The sequence below is a fragment of the Onychomys torridus genome, chromosome 15, assembly GCF_903995425.1.
Source record: "Onychomys torridus chromosome 15, mOncTor1.1, whole genome shotgun sequence".
In the NCBI taxonomy this organism is placed as follows: Eukaryota; Metazoa; Chordata; class Mammalia; order Rodentia; family Cricetidae; genus Onychomys; species Onychomys torridus.
In genome coordinates, this window is record NC_050457.1 from 28,120,075 (window position 1) to 28,146,484 (window position 26,410).

At 36.9% G+C, this 26,410-nt stretch overlaps 1 protein-coding gene across 1 annotated transcript in view; it reads left to right on the top strand.

Moving 5' to 3' along the window:
* The window catches only part of Adamts6 (ADAM metallopeptidase with thrombospondin type 1 motif 6), a 241,420-nt gene that overhangs the window by 118,521 nt on the left and 96,489 nt on the right, over positions 1-26,410 (top strand). The window contains exons 13-14 of the mRNA XM_036207143.1: positions 8,166-8,311; positions 10,551-10,614. Coding sequence (XP_036063036.1) covers positions 8,166-8,311; positions 10,551-10,614 — 210 coding nt within the window. The remainder of the gene's footprint in view (positions 1-8,165; positions 8,312-10,550; positions 10,615-26,410) is intronic.

Here is a 26,410-nt window from a genome sequence, read left to right on the forward strand (position 1 = left end):
GATTATGGGGACTTTAAAGCTGGACTAAATGCATTTTGTATTATGTTATGGCTACAAGCCTTTGGGGCCAGGGAATGGAATGTGGTAGTTTGAATAGGTATGGCCCCATAGGCTCATGTTTGAAGCATGACCCATAGGGAGTGGCACTATTAGGAGCTACAGACTTGTTGAAATAGATGTGGCCTTGTTGGAGGAAGTGTGTCATGGTAGAGGCAGACTTTGAGGTCTTATATGCTCAAACTATGCCTAGTGTGGTACATAGTCTCTTTCTGCTGCCTGCAGATCAAGTTGTAGAACTCTTAGGTCCTTCTTCAGCACTATGTCTGCCCTTATGCTGCCCTGCTTCTTGCCATGATGATAATAGACTAAACCTCTGAAAGTGTAAGCCATCCTCAGTTAAATGTTTTACTTTATAAGAGTTGCTGTGTGCATAGTGTCTTTACTATCTTTTTTTTTTGCTGAGCTTGATAGCAGACCCCTATTATGTCACAGAACTATGTGCATATATGTGATGAAGACTGAATATCTCTTAGAAATTACAAATTTGGAGAATACTCAGAAAACATTTGCAAAGCTAAGGTGACAGAATTGAATTTAAGTTTATTAAAGAAAATAGAGTTAGAATTATTCCTAAGCATGAATAAAAACAAGCAGAGATGAGACAACACAAATAAAATAGGGCAAAAATACATTTGATTCCTAAAGACTTACATTCTTACTTTAGTAGACTTTCATATCCCTAAACCCTTTCTACAAATGAACCCTGCATAATTTTAGTATATGGATTTGAAATGAGGAATGCTTCATTCTCACTGCAAGAGCTCCTTGCTGGGCCTTAGCCTATCTTCCCAGACCATTACCAGCTCATGACATACCTCCACAGAATAACCTGGACTCTACAAAAAACTACTTAGGAACCTTGTAAGTGTAGCACTGGTTGTCAATCAAGATGCCAATTTTATTCACAACACAAAAGTCAATATGGTGGATGTGATCACCTAAAGTTAATATATAAAGCAAATCTTAGTCATTTTCTTGTCCCAAGAAGAATGGAAGCTGGGAAGTTTTAGAAACAGTAGTAACAAACCTTAAAATGAATAAACCTATGGGAAAAAGGCAAATGTAGATTCCTAGAGGGAAAATAATATTAGAAAACAATTTAGGAGTCCTTCAAAATGTCCACAAAAAATTGAATTTATTTATTATGATGGCACATGGCAGTAATTGTCATTATTTTTGAGGCATGGACACTGTGGGATCAAAGATAGCCTGGGGAATTTAGTGAGGCTCTATTCAATATAAAAATTGAAATTGAGGGTGTGCTGAGGATAGCCCAATGAGATAACACTTTTTCTGGTGTCATGTATATAGTCCTAATTGAATAGGCTATCATGTGTGAACATACACACACACTTTGAATTTTTTAAAAATACTGCATTTTAAAGCAAAACAAAAAGCAAAGATGACTGGGTTCAGTACTTTTTATTCATTGACTTTATTCACTATTATTCCCAATGAATTTTTGTTTTTAAGGGTGATATATGTTTACTGTTGCTAAGTACAGATTTTAGACTTATAGCTTTGTCTATTTGGAAATTAAATGAGAACTCAGCACTCAGAATTTTGACTGAAAAAAAGAACAACTGTGCAGAGTCCTAGTGACAAAATTAAAGTGGAAATTTCAGTTGATCTGATCAACCTTGTGGTTAGTCTAAACTAGGCATATAAAAATAGATGACATTCTCAATAATAGTGATGGCAATGATAATGTTTTAAAAAGTATTTATGTCATGCCAGGTACATGTTGCCATTTTCCTGTTGACAAAACTTCAATGAGGCAGGTACTGTTTTAACTTCATTTTACAGATGAAGAAAGGCTGAAAAGCCAACACTACAAAGTAATTTCATACCATCGCTGAGGCTTCAGCACTGACCTTTCTGGGTCATAGTTGAAATCTTCTCATTTTAACTTATCTTATGGTAAGGAATTATATATTGAAAAAAGCAGTATTGAATGGTTATAGATATGAAATAAACCAATCAGCATGAGGTAGGCAGCATATTTTAGTGCAGTTAATGGAATTCTCATTTATCAACATGTAATAGTTGTTTGTTAAGAAATTACAGTAATAAGTCAATGTGTGATAATAATATATGCTTATATAGACATTAATAATGTAATCATTAATAGAAGAGCAAACAAATATCTACATATTTGACAATGATAGTGGGATGAGATAATGAGATAGGAGTGAGCTTTTTCACAGGCTTTCTCAGTAACATTTAGTATTATTTCTCAGTGTCATTGTTATGTGCCATCCTTAAACATCATAACTAGCAGCAGTGGGCACCACACAGCATAAAAATGGCTTCAGAGACTCAAAAATGGAATATCCACAAAGTATGATCTTAACCTTGATTTTCAAAACTATTCCAATCAAAAAGAATAAGAAGTAACCTATACCCAATCTAGCCAGCCAAGCCAGTGGGTAAAACCAAATCTGTTCATAGTTGTCTGAATAAATTTTTTTAAAGGGAGGAGTTAGAAATATCACTTGAGTGATAGCATAGACATAGCCAGAATTGGATCCATGATGATCTCGTCAAACTCTGGCTGCAAAAGTTGTGGGATCCTTGCCCGGAGGCATGGTTCCATAAATGTTCCACAACTGTTCCATGCACATTTAGCAGATGGAGTAAGAAATATGGCCAAAAAATTAAAAACTGATCTTTGCGTGAGTCCTGGGGGGTCTGACATTGCTATTACAGCCATTGGATGTTTGCCTGAATAAGCCATTCATGGACTGAATAAGAACCATATGGCCTGAATAGATGTGCTCAGGGACAGTAGCATTAACTAAAGGAGGAAATTTGATGAGCCCAGACGGTGTGCTGGTACTGTGTGTCCATGGGCCAATCTCCTACAAATCAATCAATATAAATTTCAGCCAAAGATCCTTCCTTTGTAGCATCAGCAATAGCCCTTGGGTAGGAATCAGGGATGCTGTATTTGATGAAATAGTAAATATTAAGATTTAGATTGTAGGAACTTCAGTAGTAGTGTTGGCATTGTTACTGAACAGGATATTGAGGGTAATCAAAACCCAATCCTTATAATCCCTGTTCGTAACCACAAAGAAAGTTTCAAATAGTTGGTTTATTGCCAGAAGATTCATTTAATGATTCTATAAGATTCAATTAGAGATATAGGCTAGCATTTGGGTTTACATATAAGTGACATTGATCCCTAATATCTTTGCATGGGAAAATAGGGCTAGATTAGGAAAGGATTATTATATGCCTTTTAAAACACTGAATATATATCAGGGCATTTGCAACCTTATTCTTAATTCACCTAGGGTAGAATGTAATATGTTTTGACTGGACACCAAATAAACAGAGTGAGGAAAGAATAGTTCTTCCAAATGTTCTAGAAATGTAAATAGTATCGATGACAAGCTCTGATTGGGAGTTTGGGCTAAAATGTAGCCAGACCAGCCACAGACCTATTCAGTGGGAAGACTAGGCTTTTAGTAGCAGTGTACTCATGCCCATGCTCTTCTGATTTCAAACTGCTCTGTGTTCAATCACCAATATCACTCCCTTCAACATTTTAGGATTTCTCTAGAGATCTCTCATTCCATATGCTTGTTTGATCCAAATCCGGTTATAACAAGGTATTCTATGAATATACCCCAAAATGGTTCTAGGTAAAAAGAAAAAAGAGTGCCAAGCATTGTGGCTCACACCTATAATTCCAGCACTTGGGAAGCTGAGGTGGGAAGATTGCCATGAATTCTGGGCCAGGATGAGCTACAAAGTTAATTCTAGTCTTGGCTTGCTACAGAGTAAGACTGTCTCAATAAGCCCCCCAAAAGGCAAAAACTCATTTATATATATTGTATAATTACACAATGTCCAATAGCAAGTGAGACTGTTTCTAAAGACAATGTGTAAAAGAATCACTGCTTTCTAGATAGCATATTTATTTAATTTAAAAGAGATATGAAAAATAAGAAACAATATGAGATTTATTTTGGAAATATGAAGTTTCATTTAATTTACCTTTATGAATTTTTAACTACACTTAAATTAGCAGAAAGAAGACCAAATATCCAACTTACCTGAAGAATTGAGTCTATAGTAGCAAGACTATTAATTAGAAACATCTAAGATTACTAGTTTGGATATAACCTTTGAGAGAAGCTTGATTTTATATATACATATATATATATATACACATATATATGTATATATATATACACATATATATGTATATATATATATAATCTTTCATACTTTAAAATGGAGAGTCCCTCCTTCTGAAAATAGAACATTTGTTTTAGAGCTCTATGATGGAAAAAGAATAGAAACACAATACAGCAATCAAAAGTTTTACCTTTATATGCTTATTGGATCTATAGACTTCAAGTTGCTTTGTTTGGTGTAGTCTAATTATTCTATGCATGATTTACATACACTGAAATATTTAAATGTATCGATTAATGCAAATATCACTTGATCCATGTGAACTCCTAGGTGTCTTAAAGCATTATTATTCAGTTAACTAACTTCCTTCTCTTTAATAATATACTACATCAAGATAATTTACTAACAACAGAGCAAAGTGGCAGAAACTACAAAAAGTTAAGTACAAAGGAGGGAGAAATAAAACAAGACGTAAAAATACACCTGCTGAAAATCCAAATGAAACAAGTTGCTTGGTAGATTTTAATTTCTTTTAATGTATGTCTGCATTGAACTAATTTATTCTACTCTATAGTAGAGTCAAGAAATGAAATTGGTTCCCATTGTATATTTAGGGAAACAAAAGGAATCAGGTGACTTGCTTTGGAACCTAACATATTGCTAGAATGAGACCTGATAATAGTAATATAAAGCTTCTTCCACGTTACAAGTCAGTAACTTGTAAGCTAGTTATCTAGTCAACTAGTTATCAAATTGGAGGCCAGTCTTATTATAAATGAGGTACCTGATATTTATACTATTACTATGATTATTTTACCCATTAATCTTTGTTATTTAACTTTTTGTTATCATTGTTTTTATTACCTCAATTGAATAATTATGGAAACATAATTTATATAGCAAATGTCTTCTTGCAAACTATTTATGGAATACTGTGATTGTTTAAGTCTTAACTAATGATGAGAAAGCCAGGTGTGGAGGATCAGATGGTCAAAGTAAGCCTTGGCTACACAGCAAAGTCAAGGCTGTTCTGTTCTACATGAAAGCCTGTCTCCAAAACACCTAAGCCTCCAAAGTCTCCAAAAACTGATGGAAGTTGAGCAGCATTTTATAAATTAAATAATACATTTATTGTTCAATTTAGGAGATATATTTATGTGAAATTTGGGGTGGGGACCAAGAGTGGAAAATGAAATGTATGTTATGAAAGAAGAAAGATAAACTATTTGTGGTGAGGAAGAGGACTTGAGAGATCTGGGGGCAAATAAGAAGAGTATAAATATAAATATATACATATGTGTGTACACATATATAATATACTTGCATTTACATACATAGATGAAAATGTTATAGTGAAATCTCAATTTTTGTGTGCTAATCAAAAATTATTTTAAAATTTGTCTATGTATATGCTGGGGATTGAACCTAGATCTTCAAATGCTAGCCATCTATTCTACAACTGGGTCCACTCTAGCCCAAAAGGTTCAAAATGCAAACAAGAGAATTTATGTGACTCTTTCACTGCCCTGTATTTTGTGAGCATATATAGCAATACTTTAAATAGTTTGGAATTCATATTTTTAGTATCTTTATGGCTCTCACTAATTTTCAATCCAAGAAAAAATTAAAAAGTAAAACATTTCTCTTCAAATCGTATGTATTCTCAGGAAATGACAAGAAAACAAATATGAGTTTGGTCTACTTTAATCTTTTCTAGCTCCTTTCTGACATGTAGTGACTAAAATGTGATACAAAATTCTGCAATTTAACTCTAATAATTCATCAAATAGATTTTTGCATCTATACTAGATACCAAATAGTACTGGAGGCAGTTCTCATTTCAATAGGGTACCTGTGATCATGAGAATGCTTTTCACTTCTTCTGTCTAATATGTTGCTACATGTTGTTATGACATCGTTAAACTGGGGCTAGTCTAAGGAACAGAATTTTAAAAATTAACAGTAGCCATATGATATTTTCAAGGCTTGCATTCTAAGCGGGGGAGCGAACAAAGAAGAAATTGGGAAGATAATTAAAGTAGTTCTGAATAGTAAGAGTGTTGAAATGAATGGCAGAAGTAAGTACTCTTCCATAATAAACAGGAGAACCCTGGGGCAAGAAAGGATAGTGAGGTGCCTCTCCAGACTATGAGTAGTCCCGGAAAAAGCTGTCTGCTGAAATAATACTTGATCTGAGACTAAATGGTTAGAAGACCTCTATGTAGAGAACTGGAAGCTGGGTGTAATAGCATAACCTGGAATCCAACATTTAGAAGACTGAAGCTCAGGGATCATTAGTTTCAAGGTCTGCCTGGGCTATGTGGCCAAACCTCTCTTGATTGACTAAAAATGACTAGCTAGGGATGGGCTCAGTGTAGACAACCTAGCATGTATGCAATCCTCTGTTTGATTTGTGGGGTCAATTGCTAGGAGCATGCTACCTGAAGGATGAACAAATGTGCTAGTGAGGGAACAAGTTGAGAATGAGAGAGAGAGAGAGAGAGAGAGAGAGAGAGAGAGAGAGAGAGAGAGAGAGAGAGAGAACACTAACAATGTGACTGCTGCTTTCATTGCAAAGGAGGGGAGGCTAAAGAATTAGGCTGTGAGGGGTCCATCAGCAAGTCTGGGGTTAAGAGAGATGGAAAACACTGGGTCCTTTTAAGCAAATTAATAACAGCATGAAGTCAAAATAGTGTGATGTTGTGTCTTTAAAAGCCATGCCTGAATGCTTCCTGGGAAATAAATTCTAGCAGACAAGTTGGAGGCCAAGTCACCAGGTGAGGCGCTGGCTGTTATCTAGGGTGACAGCCAAAAGAAGGTGACATGGAGAGAATTTCCAGTGTATCTTGGTGGCAAAACCAGCAAGCTTGGTGATAGAATCAGGACAATGAAATGATTCATTTCTAAGTGTCCCAATCTTATTATAAGGTTGAATTTCTTAATAGTGTGGTCCTGTTGACACACATTTAACTCTAATAACTGTTGATATTGTTATCCATATAAACATACCACTCTCATAGGTTAGTTTGATTTGTTAATGTTTGATGTGTTAGAAAAATGCCCCAACAAAAGCCTATAAATGCTTGGTTTAAAAGAACATTTTTATTTTGCCATGTACTGCAAATAAGTTTTATCATGCTAGAGTTATGAACTGATTATATGATGTCTGTTTTCAGATAAAGGATTCCTGGCTCTCTCCTTAGGTGCAGTGTGTATGGTTTATTTTGCAGAGAGTCAAACCGAGCAGAATTTGAGCACACATGTTCATACAGGGCCCTTACACAGGGCTAATCAATGTATGTAAGGGTTTTTGTGTCCAATCCCTAGTGTCTTGGCATTACATTTATTATGTCTGTGCTGCTCCTGGATGAAATGCCACAAAGCATTCTTTTACTATTGTAGTCTCAACCAGTTTTCCTCTCTTTTTCTTTCTTTCTGTCTTTCTTTCTGTCTTTCTGTCTTTCTTTCTTTCTTTCTTTCTTTCTTTCTTTCTTTCTTTCTTTCTTTCTTTTTTTTAAAGAACTTGCAATTACCATCATAAAGTCTCCTTACTGGAGAACTTTCCATAGTGCATTATCATTCCACAAGTCTAATAATAGTGGAATATAAAGATTTTTTTTAAAGAAATTACTACAATATCTAAAAATGATTTTGAGGCCTATAGCTAACTCTATAATGAGAAACACTAAAAGTCTGGACAAAGAGAAACAAAGAAAACTGCCAAAATCAGGGCTTTTAGAACTGGTACTTGTTGGAGACTATAAATCTGACGAGCTAGAAATAGTTTGCAAATTGTACGCACCCTTACATTGTCTAAACGCAGTTAAAACCCGTTCTCCACTTTTGCGAATGCTAATGCTTAAAATTGGTCATTATCTGACTTTTATGAAAGTTTATGGACTTCTGTCTTGTAGCTGCATGAAAGCTAATTCTGTGTTTTCTGTGCCTTCTTACAGTGGTGTTATCAGGGAGACTGTGTTCCTTTTGGCACTTGGCCTCAGAGCATAGATGGGGGCTGGGGTTCCTGGTCGCTATGGGGTGAGTGCAGCAGGACCTGCGGGGGAGGCGTCTCTTCATCGCTAAGACACTGTGACAGTCCAGCGTAAGTAGCTAAAGTAAGCCAGAGCCAACAAAAAGACACAGTTGGAAATGATTCAAAGCTGTGGTTTCACATGTTATCTGTAAAAATGTTTCTCTAGCAAGCCAAGTGCTTGTCTTCAGAAGAAGCAAGCGGTCCAGGAAAGTGAAGGAGCTTTGTTAGACAGACTTTCTTTTTCTTCTTTTCTCCTTATTGTGTAAGTAAAAAATTAAAAAGAAAAAAGAGAGAGAGAAAAAGAAAGAAAATTTCCAAACCTTTAAAATAGTCTCACTATATAGCTAGTAATAATCAGATTTCCTCCTCTGAAGACTGTTGAATTATGGATGAATCCAGACCTGGTTTCTGCTACATTACCATTACTCCCAGAAAAAGAAGGGCCTTTCACATATCACATAAAATTATTACTGCCACATTTCTTTTAGAAGGACCAATGAGAGCATTTCAGGGGGTTGAAATGCCGTGATTCGCATCACAAATCACAATGAGACGATATTGCTCATGTGTTAAGTGGCTTCCATTCCTATGCTCCTGTCATCTCCCAGGACTGTTCCTGCAGGCCAGCCTGCTCATCTGCTACCACTCTCCAGCCATAGTCTCCATGAGGCAAGGCCAGCCTGTCAGTATTCTTTGCCAGCTCTGTTTCTCTCCATCCTACCAATGTTTAGGTAGACTGTTACTTTAGCCCACTTTTCCTCCTCTGCCGAAGACTCACCTGCTCCTTGGCTGCAGCCTGCTACCTACCCATTGTGTCTAGAACTGGTCCTTTGGTGAAGAATGATGTTATAACATCTCTACTTACCCCACCTGTGGGAGCCCTAGTGAGATCTAAGCTTGTTTTACCCAGCAGGACTGCATAAGGGGATGGATTGACCACATGCGTGGTTACCAGGTGTTTGGAAGGGTCTGCACTGTGCTAGGGGGAGGTCTTTTGCCCCACCCCTTGGCATCCCTTTAAAAAGCCCTTAAGAAGAGACAGAAGAAGCCATTGGGTGTTGACCCAGGTCTTCCCCAAGCTCTCCTGTGTTTCTCTCTTTCCTCTCATCAGCTAAGAGTATACTTCTATCTAAAAGTTCTTTATTCCTTTCTCCTTCTCATAGGAACCCTGGAAAAGGTGGCAACTGGCCCCCCATACCCACCCACCTCAATAAAGGATAAAGAATAGTCTAGTTTAGTTCTTTTTTTTATTCTCATTTTAACCCATGACTCTTAGCTTTCTTCAAATGCCTCATTTCTGTTCTTTTTATCTAAAAATATTTTCTTTATAATTGTTCTAGATTCCAACTTCCCACTTTCTAGCAGTTACGGCCCTCCTAGCAGAGATTTCTATTATAATTCATAAACCATTCATGACTGCCACCATCCCCACAACCTTGTTTTGGCCTCACAATCTCTTTCTTCCAAGTTGGTTCAAACTGATCAACTCACTGGTCTTCAAAACATATTCCAAATCCACTGGTACCAGTGGATTTGATTCCTTTTTAAGCAAATACAAGGATAATTAGCCTAAATTCAACATAGGCTGCTAAAAACTATTATCCCAAAATATGAAGCCTTATGATATATTAACAGACTCAGATATGTAAGACCTGAACGTCTTCAAAGAAGATGTTTTTCACTTGATAATAGCATGTCCAAATGATGGCATATGTTTTTCCTTAATACTAAATACTTTAAAGAATAATTTATGAAAGCAAATATTTGATATAGTCTTTCATTAATTTGGAAGTAATGTAATGCAAAGCTATCTTTTTGCCATCTTTTTAAATTTGATGTTTTTAACTTTGTGTTGAACTGAAATGAAAATGCATTTTTTTGTATTATTAATTCTGAACTGGATCCATTCCCAGAATGTCATTAAATGTTATCTCATTGTTTTCTACCTGAAAGAAAAGATTATGGTTTGTGTTGAATATAATTTAAGTGGCTTTTCATTATAGATAAGTTTTTTTAAAGTCATTGTATTGAATGGAGCACTATACTATGATAATTAAATATACTGATTTAATTATGTTTTCCTGAGAATATAGATAATAACTCTTAAGTCTTATAAATTATTTATATATGCTGCCATAATTTCATGTTGAATAACCATACTCATTGTTAACAATTATCATTTTAATAATTGACAAAATGCCACATTTGACATCTTCTTAAAGTCACTTTTGATGTTTTCATCAAACAATATATGTAGTCTTTGTGTGATAGATGCATTATAATCACATGTTAAACAAATGTTTTCCAGACCTTCAGGAGGTGGAAAGTATTGCCTTGGGGAAAGGAAACGATATCGCTCTTGCAACACAGAGGTAAGTAAACCCCAAATTTGTTATGAATAATTGGCTTACTCTTCTTCCAAGCAGGGAAAGCTTTTAACTTAAGTTGTTTAACCAGAAGTCCACGTGTGTAAGGGTCACATGAATGTCCTGAAAAGCTAGCCTCAGCACTGTCAATTCCATCAGTAAGGCCACAAGGAAGCTCCAGAAGGGGGGCAAGTGTCTTCTCCCCAGTAGAGAGACCCACACATGCCCTGACTAACTTGGCCTCAACTCCCAACCTCATTGCCATTACGTGTCTTGAGTCCACATGGGTCAGTCATACTGTGCTCTTCAGCTTGGTTTCTGTTCCTCGCAGCAAGAAGCCTCAGACTTGCACATCATCCTCATCTCTTGGCATCCAGTCCCTTAAGACTCAACATTATAGCCTACAGCCTCTTCTGTCCCAAATCATGTCCCTGCCACTGACGACTATGAAAACATTTCTGTGCCCTCAAGAATTCATGATCTATGATCAGCAGAATTTTGCTCTCTGACTACTTGGAATTTCCCTTATTTTTACTGTGTTAGCTGCATCTCTGTGGCTGTGATGAAATACCCAGACAAAGAAGCCTAGGGGAGAAGGTGCTTGTTTTTTAGTTCACGGCTCCAGAATTGGTACAGCCCATCTCAGTGAGGAAAGCATGGTGGTAGCGCATGATGCCTGTCCCTTGTGTTTGTGCTGGCAAGGCAGAAACAGAAAGGAAACTGGGGTAGGGCCATGTTCTAAAACTTACCAGCTAGCCCCCAGTGACATACTTCCTCTAGCAATACTCAACCTCTTAAAGGTTCCATAACCTTCCCAAAAAGCACCACCAGCTGTTTGAGAAGATTATAGACCTTTAACACCAGGTGTTAAACACGAGTCTCTGGGAGACGGTTCACGTTAAAAACAGCATTTACCTTCTTGGTTTAATGGAAACCATCCCTCCTTCAAATCTATTGTTTCCTTTGTAGTTTGCAAACTGGGAGCTTCTTGTTTTTCCCCTTGGTCATTGTGAACTGGCTCTGGTAGTAGATTGACTATCTTTCATTTGATTATTCCATCCAGATCATTCTTTCTCCTTCCTGTGTATAAAACACAGTATTTTATTTTGTAACATTGGAATACTAACAAACTAAGCTTCATTAACATTTACAGTCTATTCCTGTCTTAATTCCTTATAGATTCATAAATGTATAGATGATTGTTCCTGCATGTCCTCTTCTGGGTCTTTCCATAAGCACACAAACATCTTTCTACCTGGAAACAAACAAAAAGCCCTTGCTAGTTATTCCAACCACTTCTTTGCTGCCCTTTGAAAGAAATTCCTCCAAAGACTTATCTGTATATACTGAATTGAATTCACATCTCATTTTTCCTGAGCTTGTTTTTTTATGTTTCTCCATCCATCATAGTGTTGACATGCTCTTACCAAGTCACAGACGCCTTCAATACTTGCTAAACCCTACGGTTGGTTGTAGTCTTCATCGTCTTACTCACTCAAACTTCTTGATTATTCTATTTTATTATTGCTTCTCTTTATTCTCCTTCACTAGTCCCTGCTATTATCTTTGATTTCCTAATCTTAGACTACCCAGGACTTTGCTGTTGACTGTTTCTCCATTCTATCAATACTCATTTTATTTCTGATCTCATCCAGCTTCAGTGATCTTGATACTATTATATATCATTCAATTCCCAATTTTATATCTTTCAACCTAGTTGTCATCTATGGACACGAGACCCATATCTTACTACTTGACTAGACCTTTAATAAATAGGCGGTATTTAGTCTATACTAATATTATCTACAAAATTATTCAACACTGTTCTCTGTCAGTATTTTTCCTCTCAGTGCAAGTCAAAATTCTAGAGTTTTTTGTTTGGTTGTTTTCCTTCAGTCTTTTCTCGTCTGTATCCATCTGACCCCTCAGGAAATTCTATTGTATTTTGCCTTAAAAATACATCTCAGATTTGACAATTTTTCACTACCTCTGCCTCTTCTACTCTGGTCTGAGTTACTGGTATGTATAGTTATCAACTTAATAGGCTTTTATTTTTGTTTTTTGAGGTGATTGTTCCTAAGCTCAGGCCCTTACACATGCTCAGGCAAGTGCTCCACCACTGACCTTCACCATCAGCTCCTTTGGTACCCTCATGCGTTGTTGCTATCACCAATCTTAGACTCTCCAGTTCCCAATGTAGGAGGCAGTGTAAGTCCGATTATCCTTACCCTTTCACCCCCTGCACCCCATTTTTCTTAAATATGAAATTATTACAAAAGGTAGCAAGATGTGTACAATCTGACTTCCATTGCTTCTTTGAACTGATCTGTTAGCAGCTTCTTCATCATTTACTCTGCCCCAACTACATGGATCTCCTTCCGAACATGTGCTGCTAATGCTCTCTCCCTAGGAACTTTGTCTTGACTGCCCCTTTTGCTTTGTGCATTTACAGCTGTCTCCTTCATCGTTCCTCAACTGTTTCCTTCTCAGCTAGGCCTGTCCTGAATACTGTGATGAAAATTGTGGGCTTCTCTCTTCCTCTATTTTTCTCTCCTTTTAATATACCTGTTTATCACTTTTTATTCTGCTAAACAGGTATCAGAACAACTACATGTACTTTCAATTATAAGACTTTTTAAGTTACTAGCACTATTCAGTTTCTTAAATTGATGTATGTTTTGAAAAAAAATACTTAAATGCACCAAGTCACAACAGAGAATAATAACAATATGTTGACATACGTCATATGTTATAAAAGTATGCAGAATTGGTCCATAGCTAATTAGGAATTTAAGGGTTTATCTCCATTGAAAGCTAGAAAGACTTGAAAGGCAAAGAGAGTTGGCCAGAGAAAAGATAGTGATGATAAAAACATTCTAGGTAAAAGCAGAATGAAGCGCAAGGCCAGTCTGCTAATAGTCTGCTATCTGTTCTGAGACCTTTAGAAGCCACTGGAAGAGCTATAGACTGTGGCTTTAGATGTGAACAGGATAAAGAAAGGCAAGAGTACAGCACAGCAGTGAATATGTCAAGAAGAATTTAATGACCGAAGTGCTGAGACAGAGTCTCTCCACAAGGGATGAAAGTGGAGTCGAAAGAGGGATATTGGGGAGGAAATTAGAAACTGACTTTTAAAAGGCCACTAAAGGAAAACCAAAACCAAAGTCAAAACAAAGCAAGACTAGTATAATAGGAAAGGTAAAGTGAGTTGGGTAGAAGTTGGGATCAGAAAAAAGTATATTTGAATTTATGATATAACGAGTGAGCACATTCACAGTGAAGGCAAGTCTAGAGGGAGGTGATGCTGTGCATGCCCAAACTGGAGTGGAGACAAAGTGGACAGAACTTCCCAGCTGACGACTGACATCCCTTTCACATGATTATCTAAGAACTAGGTGTATAGGGTGAGACTGTCTCAATTCTCATATGCCTCGATCTCTCCCCCAGGAGAGAAAATGACCCTCATTTACTAAGCCCCAAACGGATTTAGATTAATGGCACCAATGTCAGAAGAATAGAGATTTTATACAAGGATGGAAGTGAAGACCTATCATTGTATCATACTATTAGTTAGGAATGTGAAACTCAAACCCATTTCCCAGTTGACAACTGTCTCCATTATTATATAATTGAAAGAGTGAACATGCAATAATATAGGCATTATACAGTATGAGTAATGTATGTTAGGAGACAGAACATGAAAAAGAGGGCAGACATTGTTGCCTATACTCATGACTGTATTAGAAGCTCAAATTATAGAATGTCGTAGTGGTATGCTGGCATTTCTATTACTATTTTTTCCTTTTATTTCAACTTTTAATAAATTATAAGGAGATAGCTATGTTGACATAGCTGAATCATGATGTATATATGATTGATCATGTTTCTTTATTAATATTGACCCTCCCAGTTTAGAACTTGAAGTACTTCAGTTACCATACTGAAATTTATTTTCCATTTATTAAATTAATAGGCTTGTCTGGATATAACTTGTGTTGGGGACTTGCTTCAATTTATCTAATATAGGAATATTAAAAATTTCTAGAATAGATAATATTGACCAGAAGTTTCTAATAGAACTTGATTCAAGTTATGGAAATGATCTATATAGCTACTGTCAAGCGTGGTAGCCATTGACACACAGTTTCAGTTTGAACAGTCATATGTGACTAGTGGCAACCATGTTGGTCAATAGCTTTTACCTATGCAATAGAAAATCATTATGAAAATTGTAAGTGTTATACATAAAGCTTTCAATGCAAATACATCCTGATTCATTTAGAAAATACAACTGGTCTTTTGTATCTGTGGGCTTCACACTGGGCCTATTCAGCCAAATCAAAAACAAATAAAAAAATGAGTCTATATTGAATATGTAAAAAAATTTTTTGTGTGATTTTTATTCCTGCAGAATAAATTATAACAATTATTTTCTTTATATTAGGCATTATAAGTAATCTGGAAATATTTTAAACTATATGAGAGGATATGTGCCATAAGTCGCATCCAAAAACTATGCCATGTTTATAACTACACAAACTATGACCCTTGGCATCTGTAACGGGAGTACCAAAAAGAAGTGGGCCATTAATGTGCCCACAGAACTTTTGCCCTGGCAATATTCACAGATGTCAAAAGATCAAATTGTCATAGTGATGCCTTCTGAAGAGAGAGATAGCACAAGAGTTATTCCAATGGACTTTGTTCTTTCAATAAACATTATTTTATTTGTTATTATTATTTATTCATTCATTTTTTGCCAGGAAGCGATATATTATCCTTAAATCAGTCACTAGCAAATACAATAGACATATAATTCATTTAATTACCTCTGATTTACCTCTAATACAGAGTTTAAGATCAACTTTCCTGAGAAGCAGATTTCTAAGCAAACTGTCAGAGTTTTATTAAGAAGAAATCAGAAAAAAATAGACATTGGGTAAAGCACAGCTGTTCACCTCTGAACTCTTTTAAATATCACCATTAACAACTGAAGTAGCAATTTTACAAGTAATAATAGAAGTAGCTGGTTCTAAATTGTACTGAGTGCTTAAATGTATACTCAACCTATAATTACAATCACCTTCTCTATCTCAATTAAAAAGAATACTCTCCCTTCTCACTAGTGAGTTGGCTTAGAACAGTTAAAATTCCATTCTTTCAATATAAATGTAGAAGAACAGTGATGAGAATAAACTATTGGTGTAATCTGTCATCTTGTAACCTTGTTTTTGTTTTGTTTTTTTTTTTAGAACAAATTAGCTCATCATTGATTAATTTGTGCCACTAGCTAGTACAACAGGTGAGCTTAAGCAGAAGTAGTCCTATACTGTACTACAGCTTTTCCTTTTGCACATACTCTGTGTCACAGAAGTCAGAAGTCCTTGTATGTTTCTGCCTGTTTTCTTTTCTTTTTTTTTTTTTTTTGGTTTTTTTTTTTTTTTTTGGTTTTGTTTTGTTTTTTCAAGACAACTTTCTCTATGTAACAGTCCTGGCTGTCCTGGAACTCACTTTGTAGACAAGGCTGGCCTCGAACTAAGAGATTCACCTGCCTCTGCCTCCCAAGTGCTGGGATTAAAGGCATGTCTATTCTTTTATGTTGGCCTCTTGACTCTGTAGCTCAATAGTCTTGACTCTTCCATATTTATTCATTTCAATTTTTCAACTAAGAAAGTCTTATATTTACTTCAGTATTTCATTGTTTAGTTTTCATATTTAAGAAAAATGAGCTGTCTTTGAATTATGTGTCTCCACCCATGTTTTAAAAAGTTGTTATTTTTACCATGCAGTCTTGTAAAAGAGATTTTCAGGACTACATATCACATTAAATAAAACAAAAACTATACATTAAAAATCTACCAGAAGGGTTCCTGAAAGAAAGATTCTATTTTATAGGAGAGAATTTAGTAAGAAATCACGGACAAGTTGATTGTAGTAGGATTAACTAAGATAAGAATTCATTATGTTCCTATTAGCAAAGGATGAGCATTACTATAGGGTTATTAGAAAACTATCATGTGTGTCCTTTAAATTAACAGTATAATAGAAAGTGGAAAACCTAGAGGACTGGCTGGCCCGTGTGTATTTAATAATTCTGCTTGAATTAGTTCTAAGGCACATAGTCTACTCAATATAGCTTGTCAATTTCCTATATAATATAGAAGTCCTGCTCATTCCCTTCTTGTGTACCAAAGTTTGTAACAGCTTAAATGCACAACAGTTTAAATGTTAATTTTTTTATATACTGCCCAGGTTTTTGTTGTGTCTGAACTACTCTTACTTAAAAGAGATAAAAGAATACACTTTTACCAGGTCAGCCTTATTTCATACCATGTGCTTATATAATTCAATCCTATGTGCATCATATTATGACCCTGTAAATGAAATCTGAGTGAAATGTTTCCAGTTAGTTAGAATTAAATAGATAGTTAACAAATAGAAAACATTGTATAAGCATTTTTGACTTGGTCATTTGTGAGCCAAAAGCTTTCTTGAGACTTACGTATGAATAATACAAATTATAAATTCAAATGATTCTGGAAAATTTTTAAAATCAAAATCCAGAATTAATGTCAAACAGTCAAAGAGCAGGACAAGGATTCTTTTGTTTTGTTTTTGTTTTTGGAGATGGTCTCACTCCGTAGCCCAGGCTGGCCTGGAACTCAAGTATGTATCCTCAGTTGGCTTTGAATTGTTGATGATTTTTCTGCGTTAGCATCTCAAGTACTGCAATTCAAAATGTGAGTCATCACAGCTAACATCAAAGTCATTGTGTGTGTATACATTTATTTAGAGATTAAACCAAGGGCCCACTGTGTGCTAGGTAAGTGCTGTACTACTGAGCCATGAGCTATATCTCCAGCTAAAAACAATGTTTTTTTTCGCATGACTAGGTATGCTCTGTGCTTTCTAACTTTTGCTAAGAATATACATTATAATAGAAAGTGGAAAACCTAGGGGACTGACTGGCCTAGGTTTAATAATTCTGCTTGAATTATTTCTAGGGCACACAATCTATTCAAAATAGCTTGTCAATTTTCTATATAATGTAGAAGTCTTGCTCATTTACTTCTTGTGATTGGCTGGTTAATACTTTGCATTTTGATGATTTCTCATTTTACATTAAAAATTGTGTGTGTGTATGCGTGTGCGTGCGTGTGTGTGCGTGTGTGCGTGCGTGTGCATGTGTGTTCATGTGTGTGTGTGTGCGTGTGTGTGTGTGTGTGTGCGCGTGCACGCGCGTGCATATAGGAACCTCTATTGGTAGAGAACTTGCTATGCAAGCATGAAGATCTGAATTTAAATCCCCAGAACCCATGTAAACAGCTAGTTAGTCAGTAACCCCAGCATCTGGAGTTGGGTGAGTGGAGTCAGGAGGATCCTGGAGCTCAATGACCACTCAGCCTAGTTGAGTACATGAGCTCCAGGTTCAGTTAGAGACTTCATCTCAAATAATAAAGTGAAAAGCAATTAGGGAAGCTATCAATTGGTCTCCACATGCTAACATACACATGTGCACATGCACCTGAACACCATGTGTACACATATACATGAACATATAATTCTCCATGCATGCATACATATGCACATAAAACAATAGTGTTAAAAGTGCTACTAATACTTGTTGGTTATAAATTTTTGATTAGTTATTCTAGTACTACATTAAAATCATGATTGAAAAACTGAATAAGTTAGAAAAATCAGAGAGTTAAAATCTGAGTGTGCTCCATACTGCCCCATACAACACTTCATTTTTTATTCTCTAACAGTTATGGAAATGTAAAGGGTCACTGTCATTAATTGCTATAATAGTTGAATGTTAATATCAAACAACTCTGATTGCATTCATAGCTAATATCCTACTTTGTGAATAATATAAACCTTATACCAGACATCCAGAGCTCCTGGTCTGAGGAATTATTTAATTATTTTCTGAACTATGCACTCAGTGCTGTCATATCTAAGTCACATTGGACATTGCAAATACTTCAACTGGAAGAACATAGTTGATTAAAAATAACCTATCAAAGCAAAGAAATAACACCAGATGGGTAAGTAACAATGAAATACATAAGAAACACAAAAAAACCAAAACAGTGTAACTCTTCCAAAAATTATTAGCCCTATAACAATGGCATCTGATGAGAGTGAGTTAGAGGAAGTCTCAGAGAACTCAAAATAATGATTCTAAGTATGTTCAAAGACATAAACAAATGACAGAATATAATATGGAAGGTGATAGATGGTATGAAAGGTAAATAAAAAGCAAAGATAAACTCTGATGAAAACACACTCTAAAATGCTGAAGTTAAAACAAAACATAGCAAGTTGAAGTTTAAAAATCCATGCAAAGTCTCAGTAATAGAATGGAGCAGGAGAGGACTGAATATCTAGACTATCTGAACATGAAGACAAGGTATTTGCAACACATTGAAAAGATCATATTTATGAGTTAAAGACACAGAAAAAGGAGAAGAATCTCTAACTCTACAGTAAAAACTTAAAAGAATCCTTCAAATTGAAGAGAAGAGCAAATCCATTCATGAGGCCACAGGAATTAATAAACCATGCTAGAATAATACTAATTAAGAGAGGAAGGAGGAAAAATACTACAAAATCAACAGAATAGCAGGAATCAATGCACAAATTAAATAACTGAATAGCAATGATCTCAATTCCTCAATCAGAAGACACAGTAGCAGATTGGTTCAAAAAGCAGAAACAGTTTATTTGTTGCCTCTAAGAAGCACCACATACACACACACACACACACACACACACACACACACACAGAGAGAGAGAGAGGGGGGGGGGGGAGAGGCAGACAATATCAAGCAAATGGACATTAGGACTTTGAGATTCCATCACAACCCAGTTAGAAAACAAATACAAATAACAGCAAATATTGGTGAGATGTGGAAAAATGTGAATATTTATCTACTGTTAGTCAGACTGTAAATTGATGCAGCCTCCTTGGAAGTTGGTGTGGAGGCTTCCTAAAAGCAAAAAACCAGAAGTACCATATGATCCATTTATACCATTCCTAGGCGTATCCCCACAGAGCTGCACACCCTTCTGTCAAGAAACTAGAGCATCCATGTTTACTGCCACTGTCTTCACAACAGCTAAGGTGTAGAATCAGTGTGCATGTCCTTTAACTGATGAATGAAAAATGAAAATATGATATATGTATATATATACACACACAATAGAATTTTATCCAGCTGTAAACAAAACCGAAATTATGAAACTTGCAAGAAAATGGATGGAACTGGAAAATATCACACTAAGGGAGGTGACCCGGCCAGAAAGTAGATCTCATATGTAGATCCTACACCTGGATATTTACATTTGTGCATTTAACTTGTAGTTACTGTGTAGAGCTCAGGAAGCTAGAAAGGGACTGTGAGAGGAAGGGGAGAGGTGTTAAGGAGTGAAGGTATAGTAAACACTTAGGATAAAATGAAGGTGGCCATAGAGGGAGTTAAAGTTTTAAGTATGGATGAGGATGGGGGCACAGGGAAGAGAAAGAGAAAGACTGTGATTTACCCCAAAGTAAGCATATATGAAAAACCCTAAGGAAACCTATTTCTTGGGACAAGGAGAAAGAAAATCAGAGGAATGAGGAAATAGTGTAAAACTGGGATAGAATCAGTGAATTAAATATGTACCACAGGGTCCTCGTACTTACTAAAGGTGGCTCACAGTTTCTAGTCTAAGAGTCTTGGTGAAATAACCTTAGCACAGAGGCAAAAGATCTGCAGCATCTGTAGACAGGACCAAAGGAGCTGCATCCACACTGGAACACTTCACTGCTTCAAATCTTGGTGTTACCTGTGTACAGCCCTGTAATGGTGAATTGGATTGAGAAATTCAATCCAATCTACAAGACATCAATCTTTCCTAAGTTATAAGGAAATTAAAGCCTAGAACCAACATACATCAAGTAGTCTTACCAATAGCAAACACAAACAGAATATCTACAGTTTCTCTTTAATGTCATATAATCCCAACCACAGACATATCAAGGGCAAGAAGAAAAGTGCTCACTGGCTAAAGTGTTCCCATTAACTCTCTTATCACAGTTCAAAGAAAGATTGGTAAAGATAGACTAGAGAACTTACAAAGACAAGACTCAATACAGACATAAAAATATATCACAAATGGGTATCCAGTTATAAAATTGACTTGTCACTCTTTTTTATTTTATTTTTTATTGTATTTTAAAAGTTTTATAATTTAATTTAATTTTACACAACAGCCACAGATTTCCCTGTCCCCTCCTCCAGCCTTCCCCAACCTCTTCCCAGCCCATCCCCCATTCCCATCTCCTCCAGGGCCAAGACTCCCCTGGGGATTCAGCTCAACCTGGTAGATTTGGTCCTGGTAGATTTGGTCCAGGCAGGTCCAGTCCCCTCCTCCCAGGCTGAGCAAAGTGTCCCTGCATAGGCGCCAGGTTCCAAACAGCCAGTTTATGCACTAAGGACAGGTCCAGGTCCCACTGTTTGGGTGCCTCCCAAACAATTCAAGCTAATCACTTGTCTCACTTATCCAGAGGGCCTGATCCAGTTGGGGGCTCCTCAGCTATTGGTTCATAGTTCATGTGTTTCCATTAGTTTGGCTATTTGTCCCTGTGCTTTTTCCAATCATGGTCTCAACAATTCTCAATCATACAATCCCTCCTCTTTCTCGATGATTGAACTCCAGGAGCTCCACCTGGGGTCTGACCAAGGATCTCTGCATCTGCTTCCATCAGTCATTGGATGAGAGCTCTAGCACGACAGTTAGGGTGTTTGGCCAGCTGGATCACCAGAGTAGGTCAGTTCGGGCTTTCTCTCAACCATTGCCAGTAGTCTATTGTGGAGGTATCTGTGGATTTCTGGGGACCTCTCTAGCACTTTGCTTCTTCCTATTCCCATGGGGTCTTCATTTATCATGGTCTCTTTCCTTGTTCTCCCTCTCTGTTCTTGATCCAGCTGGGATCTCCTGCTCCCCTAATCTCTCTTTCCCTCGATCCTTGCCCTTCATTACCACCCCCATCACGTCCAGTTTGCTCATGTAGATCTCATCCATTTCTCTGTCCTTGGGGAATCCTGTGTCTTTCTTAGGGTACTCTTTACTAGCTAGCCTCCCTGGGATTGTGAGTAGCAGTCTAGTCATCCTTTGTTTTACATCTAGTATCCTCTTATGAGTGAGTACATACCATGTTTGTCTTTCTGAGTCTGAGTTACCTCACTCAGGATGATTTTTTCCTAGATCCATTCATTTGCTTGCAAACTTCCTTTTTTAGAATTATTTATTTTATGTGTATGAGTGTTTGGCCTGCATGCGTGTATGTGGACCACATGCATGTCTGGTTCTCTAGGAGGCCAGAAGTAAGGGTCAGAACTGGAGTTACAAATGGTTTTGAGCCACTGAACTTGGGTCCTCTCTAAGAACAAGTACACTTAGTTATTAAGCCATCTCTCCAGCCCTGGCCTGTTGCTCTTAACAGAAGCTAATGAGCCCTTTTAGATTCTGTGTAGTGAGGCTGATTAATTGCATTAGGATGTATAGGATGAGCAATTTGTTGCTTACATGACCAAAGTTCACAGTAGAGTCTCCCAAAGTTGTTAGACAAAGATAGTTTATTCACATGCACATAATGTGTACTAGATAATGCCAATGTCTGTATCTGTAGGAGAAACTAACAGACTTTTCATCTTGGAGCTACTGAAAGACCAGGAACGTATATTTAAGACATGGAAGGAGGCTGGAGAGATGGTTCAGTGGTTAAGAGCACTCACTACTGTGGCAGAGCACCATGTTCAGTTCCCAGCACCTGCATATTGGTTCATAACCATCTATAACTCCCATTCTAGGAGGTCTGATGCCTTCTTCTTGCCTCCACAGGCATCAGCATACACTTGGATGAAATACTCATATACCTAAAATAAATTTTTAAATCTTTTAGAAGACATAGAAGAACAGATTGTTCTCCTCATTCAGCACCTAAGTATTTGACATCATTAGATAATCCAATAAGCATAGCTTACTGAAACTTGGATTTGGCCAGCATAATTTTATGCAAAGCATAAAGCCAAGGGCTCATTAACTCAGGAGGCAGTTCTATTCCATGAGTGAAAAATAAGTCACTGATCTCTGACCATTTTTTATTGCGTTTAAAGGTATGCAATGATGTGATTATCCAGCAGGCCATTGTCAAAAGTAAAGATATTTGTTCTGTATTTAATCTCTGTTTGCTTAGGAGTTGCTCGAAAATTGCCTTTTAGTTGATACCTGTGTAGAATATCCTATGCACTGGCATCTGACTATATTGACTACTAAACAGATAAATTTGTTTTCATGAGCAGCTTTTTTTATTCCTCTCTCTCTTCAACTATTGTGTGGAATGCTCTAAGAAGACAGAGATTCTTGTATATATTATACTATTTAAGTAGCATGAATTAAGTTAGTGATATGAATACCGTCCTGGAAAACTTAATCTTTAGAAAGAGAAAAATTTGACTGTACTATATTATGGTCAGGAACCAACTTTTTAAATCATTTCTTTTATTTTTGAGATTACAATGTTGCATAATTTTTTCTTTCATTCCTCTAAACTCCCACATATCTTTTCTTGCTCTTATTCAAATTCATGGTGCCCGGGCACACACATACATGTTTTCAGGGTTCACCATTGGTATTGGATAACCAGTTGGTGTGGTATTTCCTGGATAACACTATTCCCCCCACTCTCAGTGTTCCTTAGTGGCCTTTAGTTCTTTGTGTAGGGCTGAGGCCTCATGGGATTTCCCCCATCTGCTTTGACATGTCTGTTGGTGTTGTCCTTGTTTAGCTCACAGTTAGGCAGTCATACTGGTGGGGCTATGGGTGTAGCTTCTGACATGACTAGGAGACACTGTCTCCTGGCAAATTCCCTGGTCTTCTGTCTCTTATAATTTTCAGCAGTGTCCCTGAGCCTTACTTATGTATGGGAATTGTTTTGAAGATGTATCTCCTGAGACCAGGCACCAAAACTCTGCATTTCGGTTGGTTGTGGTTTCCTATAATGTTCTTCAGTAGTGGTATCCACACTTTGGTGGTAACCAACAGCTCTTGAATTGTTTGATTGGTTCAACAGGAGGAAAGTCGTGCCTGGTACTGGAAACCTAGACAACTACTCAGGACCATTGAAGTCATGGATCTTGGAGAAGAACCTATAACCACCACTTTACTAAACCAGCATAATCCATAACTGCACTCTAAATATTTATCCTATGCTACAGATAAGGGTAGTCTTCACCCCTCATCAAGGAAACTTCTCTTTGCAACAGATGATCCAAATTTTACATAAAGTCTTTAAAATATTTTTAAGTAAAAAATATTAAGGACTGTGAAAAAGATTTACCTACATTTCTAACAAGAATTTCCTTTGTTTTTCTTACTCCTTGTTATTTGTGAGTTATTGTCACAGAAGACTGGAATAGAACTACTGGTGACATGCCTAAGCTCCTGGAGCAGAAAGTCACATCTTTCTAGTTTCTTAACCATCTTCTTGGCCTCCTTTGTGCACTCAGTGTGCATTAACAGTCTGACATAAAAGGGCTGTCAGGTCTTCTGTGATCTGTCCTAAAATCCAAGTATAAATTGTGTGGTGTATTTGAGTGTATTCTCAGTAAGTTTGATAAGTTCTTACTCACTTTTCTTTTCTCAGTTCTTTGCTTAACTCTTTAATAATATTGTTGTCTTGGCTGTGTGGATAGGAAAATTATAGCATATATTTGGAGCTAGGATTGTGGTGAAAAACGTGGGAATTAAGTTGACTTGAATTGAATCCTGACTCTGACTCTACTTCTCTTTGACATTGGCAGGCCACCTCACCTCACCAAACTTTCATCAGCGTCTAAATAATAAGATATAACTATACCAAACTTGCAAGGTTTTGAGAATTAAAAGACACATAAACCATCTAAGAGCTATTTCTATTACCAAATAGACTAGCCAGTTGAGTATAGCTATTATTACATCTATGACTTGTGGGCTGCAATGTAGTTTCATATATAAATAACTGCATCAATCTTCAAATCACTTTTATGAAAAAGGGCAGCTATTCTAAAAGTATTTTTTTCAATGAGATTAAATCTCAGCAGTGGGCTAGTGCTATGCAAGTGATGCAGGAGCGTGAAGAGCTGCTGACTGGTAATCTGGTGCTGTTAGGACAGATGGAGCCTTAGGAGTGGAGGCTTTCCTGGAAGCCCTTGGCCACTATTGACATTGTCTCACTTCCAGTCTAACCTTACTCTGCAGCAGAACCAGATAGCTGAGAACATTCTGAAACTACAGATCTTGTCCCCAGGGAGAGATAAGCAGGGAAAGTGATGACAAGTAGAGGTAGTTGATCCGTTAATTATCAGTGCTACAACTGTGTCCCAGATTACAACTAAAAAACAGACATGTGCCAACCATTGTTTTTCTTAGAGATCTATCCAATATACATGTGTGCATGTGTGCATGATTTCAGGTGTGTACTCTGTCTTCAGAAGTAGGGATTAACTTTTAAAATACATAGTAGAAGTGTATTTAGTTCTTAAGAGACTTTATGTTCTTAAACTTTAAGTTCTCAAAGTGTAGAATAGAGATATTTTATTTAAGAGACTTAAACATCACAAAGCATAGATTTGTTTCTTAAACTTTTTATTATGTTTAGGGAAAATTGTGTTACAAATAGATATTTTAAATTCAGGGTATATAGTGCAGAAATCATTTAGTTTGAAAAGATTTGGTGTCAAACTTAACAGCTAGGTTATCAGTCTCATTTCTTTTCCTTCATGGAAGCCAATGAGAATGTAGCTCAGTGGTAGAGTCTTTGCCTAACATGAATAAGGCCCTGGGTTTCTGCCTAGTACCACAGATGAATGAGTGAATATTGAAACTACTAGAAATAAAAACAAGCAGCACCATCAAAACCACCTGAAAACTACTAAGGAAAAATATATGGGAAAATTGTATGAAAATGAAGACTGAGGTAGCTAGCAAAAATGCTCACAAGTTAAAAGCACTTGCCACTCTATCTGACAACTTGAGTTAGCTCTCCAGTACTCGCCGCAGGGTGGAAAGAGAGCAGATTACTGCCAGCTGTCCTCTGCCCTCCACATGTGAGGTATAAGTGGATGTGCCCACCTAGATGCATGCAACTGCACGTGTGCGCGCGTGCGCGCGCGCACACACACACACACATAATTTAAATATTAAAGAGGATTGAGTAAGACTGAATGTTTTACTTTTTCAATTGCTGTGACAAGCACCATGACCAAAACAACTTATAACATAAAATGTTTAATTTGGGGCTCACAGTTGCAAAGGGTTAGAGTCCATGACTATCATGGTGGGGAACATATCAGAAGTAAGGCCGACATCATGTTGTAGAGTAGCTGAGAGCTCACAACCTTCATCTGAGTTAAAAGAAACTTAGAGCTGGGCAGTGGTGGCACACACCTTTAATCCCAGCACTTGGGAGGCAGAGGCAGGTGGATCTTTGTGAGTTCAAGGCCAGCCTGGTCTACAGAGTGAGTTCCAGGACAGGCTCCAAAAGTACATGGAGAAACCCTGTCTCAAAAAACCAAGAAAAAAAAGAAAGAAAGAAAGACACTTAGAGAACTGCAAGTACTTGGAGAGAGAGAGAGAGAGAGAGAGAGAGAGAGAGAGATCTAGTGACACATTTCCTCCAAGGCTACACCTTCTAATCCTCTCACCAACCACATTCACTGTATGCACTGACCACCACATTTAATTTTGGAAAAGCCCAAGTATGGATGGCATT